This window comes from Rhinolophus hipposideros (genome assembly GCF_964194185.1).
Source record: "Rhinolophus hipposideros genome assembly, chromosome: 20".
Classification (NCBI taxonomy): domain Eukaryota; kingdom Metazoa; phylum Chordata; class Mammalia; order Chiroptera; family Rhinolophidae; genus Rhinolophus; species Rhinolophus hipposideros.
Genome location: NC_138066.1, coordinates 52,019,602 through 52,032,320, shown reverse-complemented (window position 1 = coordinate 52,032,320; position 12,719 = coordinate 52,019,602). Strand labels below are relative to the sequence as shown.

General features: G+C 49.7%; 1 protein-coding gene and 1 pseudogene across 2 annotated transcripts in view; both read right to left on the bottom strand.

Annotated features, from left to right (window-relative positions):
- Window positions 1–12: 12 nt before the first annotated feature.
- RNF213 (ring finger protein 213) overlaps window positions 13–12,719 on the bottom strand; it is a 100,357-nt gene continuing 87,650 nt past the window's right edge. Inside the window, exons 61-68 of the mRNA XM_081028696.1 lie at window positions 8,887–9,019; window positions 8,481–8,564; window positions 7,918–8,098; window positions 7,376–7,655; window positions 6,698–6,892; window positions 6,227–6,316; window positions 5,960–6,138; window positions 13–4,674 (exon numbers count right to left, since the gene is read on the bottom strand). Of these exons, the coding sequence (XP_080884822.1) occupies window positions 4,521–4,674; window positions 5,960–6,138; window positions 6,227–6,316; window positions 6,698–6,892; window positions 7,376–7,655; window positions 7,918–8,098; window positions 8,481–8,564; window positions 8,887–9,019 (1,296 nt within the window). The 3' untranslated portion in view covers window positions 13–4,520. The remainder of the gene's footprint in view (window positions 4,675–5,959; window positions 6,139–6,226; window positions 6,317–6,697; window positions 6,893–7,375; window positions 7,656–7,917; window positions 8,099–8,480; window positions 8,565–8,886; window positions 9,020–12,719) is intronic.
- LOC308489263 (HORMA domain-containing protein 1-like) lies at window positions 10,583–12,383 on the bottom strand (annotated as a pseudogene). Its single transcript has 2 exons — window positions 12,379–12,383; window positions 10,583–11,222 (listed from the first exon to the last, which is right to left on the bottom strand). The product of its transcript is annotated as an HORMA domain-containing protein 1-like (transcript).

The following is a 12,719-nucleotide window of genomic DNA, read 5'->3' as shown; positions in this document are numbered from 1 at the left end:
CTGACACAGATCCACGGGAGAAAAGCACACACGTTTATTGAGCGTTCACGGTACACGGGAGCCCCCACCAGAGGATGAAGGCCGGGCAGCGGCGACAGCGGGAGGCCGCACACCTTGAAAAGGCAGGGGTTGGGCCAAAGGCCAAGGACAGTTTGCGGGGACAGCCTTCGGGGCACAGGGACGGGACCCGTCACGTGGGAGGTGTTCACGTGAAACCGGGACAGGCGGTGGCCTAAGCAGTGCGGCCGGTTCCTCGCGCTCCTTCGGCCTGACGTTCCGCGGGCCAACGAGCCGTCGTGGGGGCACCTGCCGTTTTCACGGCCCCCTGACCGCACTGCTCACCGTCAGCACGTGTTGGGGGAGGACACAGCCCTCCGTGGAGCCAAACGCACAGGTCTGAGGGCTCAGGTCCTGGTGCGCGGACGCCGCCCCGCAGACACCGCAGCCAGCCCGGGACACGCTCAGCACCGCCGCTCACTTGAGACCACTGATCGCGCGCTCTCCCCGCGCCGGGCGGCGTGCTGGACGTGGGGGATCCTCCCGCTGTGACTGCCCTTGTGCTACAGAGGACACAGTGCGGGAGCCTGCTTTAAACTGGTGGCTGGGAAAGGCGCGTGTCCCTGAGGGTGACATGCAGAGACCTGGAGGGGTGAGCAGGACAGAGCACTCCAGGCAACAAGCACAGGACGCGCCAAGGTCCTGACGCAGGACACAGGCTGGCACGTGAGGCGCTGAAGTAGAGCCCGCGGTTTGCACTGGTCTGCGGGATTCGGAGAAGTACGTGCATAGGAAGTGTAGTCTGAATGGAGGTCTCAGGGGAAAGACAGGAGCCGAGGGTTAGCGTTTGAGGCTCCGGAAAGGGCTCACAGAGCGTCTGACAACCGGGGCCTGGACACACGGGTGAGTGCTCAGCGGGCAGAGGAGACCAGCACCACCTTTCAAGCACCTGCTTGCTGCTCGCCGGGCACTGTGCTCGGTTATTCACCTACACCAACTCAAATTTCTCACTGCAGCACTGAGAGGTACTCCACAGGTGGGATAACTGAGGCTTAAAGAGGTCGAGTGGCTTGCCCAAGGTCATAGAGCTGGCAGATGGGAGAGCCAGCTCCCCATTTTCCCCAGGACCCATCTGGGCTGCATTATGTCAGCCTTATCGTGCTCCAGAGTGGTGGGAGGCCTTTGCATTTGCTCACTGGGAGTCACTGGTGGGCCCGTGGCGATGCCAGTGAGTTGTCTGGAGAGAGGAACTGTGCTCTGGGTTAGGGTCCAGGCGTGCTTCAAGGTACAGCCGTGATGGGGAGGCAATGCCGGAGAGGGAACACTCAGGATAAAGTTTAGGTGTGAAGGGTAGGTGGCGGTTGAAGGCAGATTGAACAGGATGCGGAAATTCGGGGGCAGCTCATCTGTGTTCCAGCTATGGCCCTTTCCCCCCACTTTCACTCTCTGCTCTTGGCCCAGACAGCTCCTGGAAACACTCCCACCCCCTCAGAAGGAATCAGGTCCTGCTGTCCCAGGACACCCACGAGTCTGATGAGGTGTGAACTGTGTCAGCACCCACACTTTCCTGGGACTTGCTTTTCCAGTTTGAAATGGATTCATACTGCTTAGTTAGACTGAGGGAATAGAAAAAGGCAGGCAGACAGCAATATAAATACGAATTCTGGCTGCGATGGGAGTACTGAGCTCACAGCCTCGGGTTTTGTCCGTCTACCTCCCCATCTAGTATCTCTCCAGGCCCAGCTGGTACAGCCACTTTACACGTAGTGCCTAACAGGCAGCAGAGACTTGGGCACTTTACCTACCTAGCAGGGCTCTTGACCTGACCTTGTCTTCACAATGTTTGCTTTTCTCTGGAAGTTTGTTTCCAGGTTGGCACTGCCTGCACCTAGGAATAACTGAATTAGGTCGTGGGGGGTGTGGGAAGAAAAACAGCTCTCAGTGAACAAATGATGAAATCCCATAGCCCCTAACAAAAGGTCAGTCATTTACACACTAAGGTCTTGAATGGAAGGAGACAGTGATCAGTCGTGCAGATTTGCAGGGAAGTCCCCACTGACCTCTGACTGTTCCTGCCTTGACAGAAAGCAGAAAGAACAGTGCAATGTCCAGACATGCGGATGGACAGGAAGGGAAAGGTGGGATTTGTGACGAGATGGTCAGGAAAGACGAGGGGTCTGGCAGCGGCCACACGTCTTCCTTGGTGAGCCAGCCGTCTCTTTTCCAAGCTGGAGTTCTAGACCACAGGCTTCTCTCCTGGAGGAGCCTTTTCTTTTTGGAAGAGAAAAGGCAGTTTTTCCCATCTCTGTTTCCTTTCACTGGGGAACTCTTCCTCATCCCACAGCACAGCCATTCAGTCAGCTGTGACTCATTGTCACCTAGTGACAATGAGTCACCTCGCCCTCAGTGAAGTCACTCCAGGTGGGGTCTGGGAGGACATACCCCCCAAGGAGGCGGCTGCAGCTTTGGGGGCGTGGAGTCCAACCCCGTGGGTCCTCAGCTGTGCTGTCATTTTATCCAGAGGAAACGTACCCACACATTCTAAACCAGAGTGTACGTTGCAGTTGGTGGACATCACAGACAACCAAAAACATTCCCAAAAGCCCAGTTGAGGTCCATTTGCCATAAATGGAAGTTCTGGTCCCAAAGAGAAGTATTAGTTAAAAGCAGCAAAATTCAAGTTCATTAAACAGGTATAACAAATATAATAAATTGGCATTTGCCTGTGTTAGGTCAGTGCATTTTTGTACAATCAAGACAGAGCGAGATAATGATAGTTAAGGCTTTGAAAGTGTAGCAGAAGAAATATCTTCATTAAAAAATCCTTCATAGAAGTGGGGGGAAAATTCCCAGTCCTGTCCCCCTGTAAAGGTCTTCTGCTCAGTGTGGCACAGTGAAGAACCAGAGTGGCACCTGATGGCATGGCCAGCTCCCTCCCAACTTGAGGTATCAAAGGAGTTCCAAGGTCCAGGTGAAGAGTTGAACAAGCAACAGCTCCACCCCAACTGAATGGCACTCCAGGCTGCAAAAGTTGGTCGGGGTGCTTTTGCATAGTGTGGAACGACTAACAGTCATAGATTACTAACTGTAAGTGGACATTGTATCAGATGCACTACTGGGGGGCCTGGGTCACTGTGCACCCCTCATCAAGCCCTATGAAGTCACCGTCATGAAGACGGAGATCAAGCAGTGCCTGGGCAGCTCCCTCCACTGGTGCTGAGGGCGTCCACGGAGCTCTGCTGTTGTCTGAGCTCCCACCAGCCACGGGCCCAGCTTCAAGTTGACCGGGTCATCGACTCACTTAGACGCATGCTCAAGTGAGTACTTGTAAACAATTGTTTCTCAGTGGTAATGGGTGCTGGGCCACCCAGGGATGGGAGTCAGTCCACGTCACTAAGCCTCCGAGTAGACTGAAAAAGACACAGCACTTACAGTGAGAAAAGCAGCACAAGGTCAGGGCGAGGCAAACATTCTTTTTGCCTTTTCGGAAGCTTTACTGGTTTTATCTTCCCTGTGTCTGTTTTTTTATGCCTGGACTGAGACCCAAAGCAAGGACCGGCTATTCACACACTCGGGGAAGTCGAGGTCCCATTAAGATCACGTTTCTTCGGCAGAATGGCAGTCAGGAACTTCCCACAGAAACGCCAAGGATCCCAGTGTATGTACACTGATAAGTGTGCTTTAGAACTTCAGAGTACTAGAACTGAGAGGAAATGTGGCCCATCAATCCAGTCCCTTCATTTTATAGATGAGGAAACTAAGACCCTGACAGTGGGAGTCTTGATGCAGCGCTCTTCACGGGAGTGTTTTGGCTCTAAACCCTGAAAGGCGGCAGTGACTGATTACAGGGCCTGGGAGACGTCTTGTTAAGTTCTGTTCGTCAAGTTCTGTTTGGCGTCAAGTTCTGTTCCTCACAGAACACCCTGACATGTGAGAAGACAAAAAAGAATCTGGCACTTTTTCACATCTTCTTGGGAAACTAGCAGGATTTGTACAATACTCAGAATTGAAAGGAATAGAAGAAAGAAGAAAGCCAGATTCTCTTCTGTGAGTGCAAAATAAGGAGAGACAAAAAGAAAAGCAAACGTGAGCAACCCCATTTTCCCTTCCTGTCCCTACGTAGTGTCTGAGGCAGACGGGTCCGGTGGCAGGCTGTGTCCCCGGTAGAGGCCAGAGGCCTCAAGACAGATCACTCCGATGTGTGAAGGGGACAGGTAACTTTTCTGCTCCCTGATGGAGCATAAAGGATGGCGATTTATTGCCACTTCACGTGATGACCTCCAGTTCTCACCTCCCTGTGACCACTGTTCATCATCTGGTGAGCAACTTCTGGAAAACACATCATTCCTGAAACAGCTGGACTTTTCAAAAGCTGTTGGCGCACAGCAAGCACATCTTGGTCCCAAGTCTAGAGCGGTGCCGACAGCTTTTCCTCCAAGCAGGCATGAAAACAACAGTGGGTGGGGGGGACCCAAGACAGAGCTCCCCAAGCCTTGGGCAGAGACAGTGCCGCAGAGGCCATTCTACCTCGTCTGCCGATCCCGTTTCAGTGCAGCCGCCATTTTCCATACAGGGACACAGCTGGCGAGCAGTATCTCTTCTGGGAACTGAGATTCCATTTCGGGGAGAATATCATTCTCCTTAGTTTCCATGTAACTTACCAGAGTCTCTCTCAGGCTGAAAAACCAAGGAACAAAAGACAGCATTTAAAAGAGTCTTCCAGATAACGTGAGGAGACTTATCCGTTGCCCCTTTTTCAAACTAAAGACTTCATGAAAACGAGAAGTGCTGAGGGTCGGCTTACAGTCCCCCGACAAGTGAGTCAGTGAGCCGCGGGCTGGTGTCCTGGGCACAAAGGCTCTGGACTCTCCCGCCACTTCCCCCATGCAGTCTACAAACATTGCGGGTGCCGCTGACCAGGTCAGGGCCCCTCAGACAGCTACAAGCACTCTAGTCACGTGAGCTGCTATGTAAAGAACAAAGCCTGCCATTCCAAGAAAAGCTACTCCATCTACTCCGTCTCACGTTTTGTATGAACATTGTAAGTTCTCTAGGAAAGGGATCTTTTGTCCCTACCCCCAAAGTCCAGGATAATAAAGACTTGTTAAAAAATTCAAAGATATACATGTATGCAGGTGTATGCCACATAGCATAATGGAAGAAAATATAATAGCATCTATGAGGTATACTGGTGAGGAAGCTGGAGTCTGACCGTCTATTAAGAAAAGCAGCCATGTCCCTACCTCACACCACACATAAAAATAAATTGGTTAATGAAACAAATGTATAACACAAAAGTCAAGAAGCACAAGAAGAGAGCATGGGAGACCGTGACCTTGGCATAAGGGCAACCCTTACAGCTCTATTTTCCTAGAGGCTTTATATGGAAATTCTTTCAGGTTTGGCTTTGTAGAATTACACTCTGAGATAGAGCATTTGTAACATAAGAGATGAAAGATTATTCCTAATCTTTTAAAATTAAGAAAAAGACAAACAGCACCCCCCCAAAAAAAAATTACCAAAGAATGTGAAGGTGAAATTCATAGGACGATATACAAATGGCTGATAAACAGAAAATATCTCCAGCCTCACTAGCAAATAGGAAAATATGAGTGAAAAGGAGATACCATTTTTTGGCCGTTGGATTGGCAAAAGTGTCAAAAGTGCCAGTGGTGGGTAGTCTCACACTCAAGACTCTGGTGGAGCTTTTCCTAGTAAATGTAAAATGCACGTCTCTTTGACATGGCAAGTCCACTTGTTACAATGATAATAGGACTTGTAATCATTTTTCAAAATACAATAGATTACAACCCAAAGCCAGTCCTCAGGTGCCCTGGCAACGCTAACACGGCAGGCAGCTGGATCCCACGGTGAGACAAACACTTCTCACGTGTACGGAAGACCACAGCAGAGGTAGGGGAGCCATGTGAGTGTGTCTGGCCCAGCAGGCTGCACATCCTACCTCCAGTTGGGTTTGAAATCCTCCTCGGTTCGGGGGTTCTTCAGTTTCAAGGTCATCATTTCATGGAGCTCCAGGAGGAAGGGGTCCAGGCTGACCTGGTTCAGGAATGTGCTGAGGAGCTTCGCGTGTTCCGGGCTGAGATCGACTCTGTACTTCACACTGATCTCTCCAAATGGCTCCTACAGCGAAGTAAGAGCAGATGAAGCAGGAAGCCGGGAGGCCAGCGCAGCTCCGTCTGCTAGGTGAATGGGAGGGGATGGGACTTACTTTTCTCAGTCGCAGCAGCTGCTCAGACTTGTGAGCAGACAGGAGCTGCCAGAGGGCAACGGCGTGCCTTAGCTGACATCGGTGTAAGGCCTGAAAGAGGAAGCGAGTTCCTCAGGAGGCGGGCACTCTGCGTCCCTGCCCTGCGCTCATCCGCCCCCCTCAGCACGCAGGCAGGCAGACAGGGAGGCAGGCCGTCTCCAAAAGGCCTCTGGTCCGCGGCAGCTCAGAGCCCAAGCATCAGGCCGACGTGCTGCACACTCTGTCTGAGCCTCACGTTCCCAGCGCACCTGCGCTCCATCTTTACCCTCAGTCTGTCCTGTCACCCTGCAGGCTGGCTAGGGGAGGGGCTGTTCTCACAGCCTCCCTTCCCAGGTGCTGCCTGATCGGCCCTCTGAGCCAGTGCTAATCCTAACAGGAGGTGAGGTGGGGGTCAGTGCTGATTCCTGCGTGGGAGCCTGGCACAAGACCCACCTTTAGAACCTGCTCTGTCTGATCGCCCATCCGCAGCACGTCCTGGATGTACACATTCAAGTCCATGTTCGGGTTCTCGCCGGCCGTGCTCAGAAACCCCAAAGTGACTTCTATGAGGGACAGAGCTTCGCACGCATCACTGTAGGACTGCAGCTGCCCACTGACGGCGCTGATGGCCGTGTTGGGGAGGGGGCTCTAGGAACCAAGAGCAGAACAGGTGTGTGGGTGGTGTGTGGGCAGCGTAATTACCTTCTCCAGTGCCAAAGCCACAGGCGGACAAGCTCTCAGAGGAGGGCAGTGAGCTTCCTAGGTGTCAGCAGCACTGCAGGTATTTTACAGAAACACACGGGAGCACACTAAATCCACAAAGCAACTCTGTGAGGCCATGCATCTGGACACACACACCCCCTCCCAAGAGAGCAGGGATACGGAAGTTCTCTGCTGCTCATGACACCACGCCACGAGATTTCAACCTGTTGACATCCAATAAGAAAACTCGTGCTGACTTGCATCCCACTTGCCCTCTGGAAGGAGCAGTGGGCTCAGGGGACTTGCGGAGGCCACTGAAACAGGCGCTGACCAGCATGTGGCCTGGGCGCGGGTCCTACTCAGCCGGACGAAGGGCCAAGCACATGGGGGGAGGGGCTGCGCCATGCCTGGGGCGCCACTCTGGCTCACCTGTGGCGTCTTGTCCCTAACGTCTTTCAAGAGGTGCTCATAGTTCCAGTCACGTCTGTACACCAGCGTGGGGAGGCCCTTGAGCGTGATGCGGGGTTTGCCCTGCAGGAAGCGGCTGGTGAGCTGACGCTGGGTCTTTTCCAGGTCACACTCCTGCAGGCTCTTTCCGCCCTGCTCCACTTTGTACTGGCAGTTGGAGAGAATCAGTGGGGTCAGGTCCCGCTCCACCTCGTAACTGATGACATGCAGCTCAGTCACCTCAGAGGCGTCAACGGAGAAGCTGAGGACATGAACACACAGCACTCAGTGTGCCGGTCAATGCCTGGGACCAGGGCTCGGCGCCACGGAGGCAGTTCCTGCTTGTCGTTCTCCGTCAGCACAGATGAAACAACACACAAATCTGCGGACACTCGTGAGTGAGACTGGAGGAGCGTTTGTTAGACAAGGGGCTGCCATCTCCTTCGGGCCTGGGGACCCTGCTTGGATAGCCTTAGAATGACTCCCTGGGCCGAGAGGGCAGCACCTCCCACGCATGCACTCACCTGTTGTTTTCCTTGGAGAACTTCTCCACCGTGCAGACCATCTCGTTGTGCAGGTTAATCAGATAGCTGACTAAGGCAGTGGAGCAGAGACCCAGGCCCCGGCGACGAGGCAGAATGACCTCAAAGTCAGCGTCCAGGTCGAAGTCAGTGCTGCAGTATTCTTTAGGAAGCTTGATTTCACCTGTAAATGAAAGGGGTATACTTCATGAAGCAAAGGTGGGCGTGATGTTTCTGGCCCAGGGTCCCGGCCGGGGAGCCCCTGCAGTGGGAGCAGCAGTGCAGAAGTCGTCTCGACCGAACAGAGGGCCCTGCCTCTGAGTCTCTCATATGCTGACAAGTTCCAAATGTCCTCAACTGCTTTTTGTGTCCATACTGATAGTTCTGAGAACAGCGAGGGTGTGGTTATTTCCCTTTTCCCAGACACCTTCACCCAGAGACGCACCAAGCTGGCAGGCATTCACGCACAGAGCTGTCATGGGCACATGCAGACATAGGCTGCAGAGCAAGGCTATGACGCCGGGTCCTCCTGCACAGTCACTGTCGAAGGGGAAGGTGACACTCACCATTGGTGGCCAGTGACCTCCTCAGCTTGTTCCATGTCGTCAGAAAGACAGTGATTCTGTTGTGGAATAACTGCTTCAGCCCGTCTGTCAAGCAAAAACACATCTGGTCAAACCGGCGTTGCCACATGCTCCTCGGACAGACCCAGCTTTGCTCCTTACCACTTCCCCAGCGCGTTCTCACTGCTGAGTGAGCCCGGGAGCTGATGGAGGAGCCTGACAGAGGGAGGCGATTGTCAGCTGCAGCGGAGCCTCTGATGTGTTTTCGGGATCCGTGGCACCCAGGGCTTCATGCAAAAAGCTAAGCCTACAGAGCACCCCTTCACCCTGAACGGCCCCCACCTCCAGCTGGAGCGATCCTTTGAGCCACCAAACACAGTCCTGACCTCCTATGAGAGCAGAATCTTACCTGATGTGTGACTGCTAATAAAACCCCTGATGGACTGGTACTCGGCTTCTGACACATTCTGGAATCGCTTCACCAGAGCCTTCTGCAGGGCCAGAATCTCAGGCAAGAAGCTCACCAGTCTCAGCTCTGCTTCCTGGAGAAGAGAAGACCAGTAAGCCTTGAAGACCTTTGAAGAAGAAGCTTTGAAGAAGAGAAGACCATCCAGTAAGCCTCCAGTAAGTTGGCCTGCAAAACCTTCCTGTGAAACAGAGTCTGGGGCTGGCTCACGATGTGTACGTGTAGTTTCATCTGGTCAACGTGGCATTTTATGTGATGACACGTCATGGTCCTTGATAGTGGGGGAAAAGGCTGTACCATTCTTTCAGCAAGTACGCCCCGATTGCTTGCCACGTGTTAGCCACTGTCCTACACCCTGGAGATGGATGGAGGCATAAACAGATAAAGTCCCTGCTCTCACAGGGCTGACAGGTCACGTGTTTGCCTAAAGCTGATGAAGGAAATCAGCCTCTTCGCATGACAGGCAGGGTATGGAAAGAAGCTGCCGAGAGCACAAGACCCAGAGTTTAGGCGACGATGCTTTAGTTCTGAACACCTTGAGCTGAGCGTTTTTTTTGTTTGTTTGTTTTTTTGTTTGTTTTTTTGCTGGATAATATTTTATTTATGCTCCCCAAAATGCCAGACTTTCACAATCTTAGTCATTATTTCGTCTTATAGTAAAAAACATTTTTAAAAAGGTAAAGCACGTTTAATTGTACACTACATACTGTTAATACACTGTATCCAAGTACTGAAGAACAGTTTTAATAACAATCGCAAACATAGCTAGTTAAATGGTATAGTTTTAACATAAGTAAAAAGTGAATTCCTTCCAAAATTTAACACCAAAATAAACATTTGTTTCAAAATGGCTTTAGAAGGCCTTAAAAATTAATGTATTTTTTAAAGGAAGTATCCACCAAAATGGAAGATAGATCAATACTGAGTAGATAATTACGACACTGGTACTTTTGATTTCATTCAAAAGTTCTCTTAGATTTGTCTCAGGTCACGTTCAGGATCACAACGTGGTTGGTAAGTCAGCTAAGAAGTCAATTTTATCACTAACTGCATAAGACTACATCTAAGCTTTCAGAGGCAGGGCAAACATACCTTAAAACAGTAACATAGCTTCCTTTAAATGTTGCAATGAACTGTGCAAACATGAAGAAGAAAAATAATTTGTATGTATGTTCCTTTGGTTCACTAAACTTTCTTCTTTTTGGCACTGACTCTTGACTAGGAGAATCAAAGTGATGATGGACTGTTTTCCCAAATTCGAGTTCACTTCTCTTCCACTTATTTTACTGGTTGATTTCCATTAGCCATTTTATTCTGACTTTTCCACTTCTTGTTTTGCTTTCAGACACACCAAGTTCAAATGTTTTATTGACAAAGTGCTCAACCTAGAATGAGAAACTGAAAGATCTGGACGCTCTTTACACCTCATAAGTTCATCTTCCTCACAAACTAAACTTAGTTCTTCAAGTTCAGAAGATCCAGAATTTTTTTCCTGCTCTTCCATTTTAGTTTCAATGTCAGAATCATCCCTTATATACTGCTCCTTTTCATACCCTACATCATTTTTGTCCACGAGAATTTTCTGAAGTGGTGTTTTTAATTGTGTTGGTGATAATACAGAAGAATCAGTATTTTCCATTCATTTTTTCTCAGTAGTCACTTTCACTTTGAAGGTGTGAAAAGGAGTTGGGACTTCTCCCACATTTAAGTACATAGGCTCCTCATCAAATATCACTCCTTCACAATCCCCATCCTTAAAACCAGGAGGCTGGTAATCTGCAGGTGTGACTTCATCGTAGTAAAAAAGTTTCATGGTCAAACATCATTAGGTAAAGGTCCTAGATTTTGCAATAGAACATAAATCTTGCGAATGAGGAGAATACTTGCTTTCTTGGTGTCAGCAGATGACACACTAGATTCACTGCTTTGGTTTTTACTTAAGAAGTCCAGGATTGGTCCATTATTGGTATACTTGAATTTAAATTGGTAACATTCTGAAACTGTGTGAGGGTCTTCTGGATTGGTGTATATGACTAGCACAGCTATCCTTAGATGTTTTTTCTGTAAAGCATCATAGCATCCTAGCAACCACTTCCCTAACTGTGTAGATCCTGGACAATTTTTATCTTCTCTCAGAATTTTGACACAAAGATCATCTACATTATCTTGTTCCATAAGCACATTCTGGAAAAATTCCTCTCAAATACGTGCTGCAGGATACTGAAACTGCTAGGAGCCTCTTTACTAACAACAAAGACTGCTGCTCACTTGGTATCTTACTGGGAAAATCAGTGCACTCACGGAAGTTCTTTTCAGTTGTGCAGTGGCCATCTTCTGATAAAGTATTTTCTTTAATTCAACCTGTGAGGGCTGCTGCCAGTGACCAGAACTGCACGACACTCGAACTGAGCGTTTTTAATAGTGAGATATCATGGTCATAATATTACATCCTTTCTACTTACTATGAATTCCTTTTCTTTAACTGACCAACAGAAATTTCTGAATCATCTTACTCCTTGCTAGATTGCAAACACTGGTCCGTGGAGGGAAATGACTAGAAAATCTTGTCGTAGAAAATGAACGTTCAAGTGGATTGAAGTTAGGGACTGTGCATCTGGTTCTACCTGACAGGACCAGTAGCTACGGTTCACCCACGCTCCAGCACCCTCCAGCCCACCCCACACACTCACAACACCCTTGTTCAGTGTAAGCCTGAATGTTTGAGGAACAGGGGAGACTGTGTTTGTGGGTTTGACTTTGGTTCGGCATTTTGGACTCAAGTTTTTCACTCAACAGCCACTCATGGATGACCAACTGCTCCAGGCAATGGGCGGGGTGGGGTCAGGGGGATGGAGATGCCACCAGGAAGCCTTTTATCCTATTCTTTCTTGCTGAGTGATTAGGGGGATACTCTCCGGGGCTCTCAAGGTCTTTACAGATTCCTGCTCTTTCCAACTCTGCATATATTTCATCTGTGACTTTATGCTCCCAATTCCCCGTGCAGTTTGGCGTATATGAAGATCTCTATCCCCAAGTCTTCTGCCTCAGACATTCCAGTCAAAAACCAAAGCTCTGGGAGCGACAGTGACACAAGATGGCAGCCACCACGGGCTCGGACAATTTATGACAACCAAATATACAGCCTTAAACTAGAATGTGGACCTAAATACCCAGAAGCACCCTCCTTTGTAAGATGTGTAGCAAAACCTTTAATGAACGGAGTTGCTGTTCTAATGAAGTGGTGGACCCAAGAGCCAGGTCAGTGCTACCGTGTTTCCTCGAAAATAAGACCGGGTCTCGTATTAAGTTTTGCTCCAAAAGACACCGTAGGGCTTATGTTCAGGGGATGTCCTCCTGGAAATCCATGCTAGGGCTTCTTTCCTGGTGAGGTCTTATTTTTGGGGAGACACGGTAGCAAAATGGCAGAATTCTTACAGCATCCGAGTTGTCCTGCAAGAGCTTCGGCGCCTAATGATGTTTAAAGAAAACCGGAAACTCCCTGGGCCACTTGAAGGACCTTGTCCCAGCGATTAATCACAAAGAAAAACCACAGCCCCCCACCCCACGGCCCCATTCAATTTAAGCAGTCTTCATTTTCCACAGCAGTAAATGTTCTAGCTCCGTCTTGTAGACCTCAAAGTACTGGAAAGGGGGCTCCCATTGAAAGGTGGTTCTTTATCTTAAGATACTGTAAATGATACTAACTTTTTGTTCATTTGAAATATGTAAGTTGTGCCATATAGCCTGTCAAGTGTAACCAGTGGCCACATAGTTGA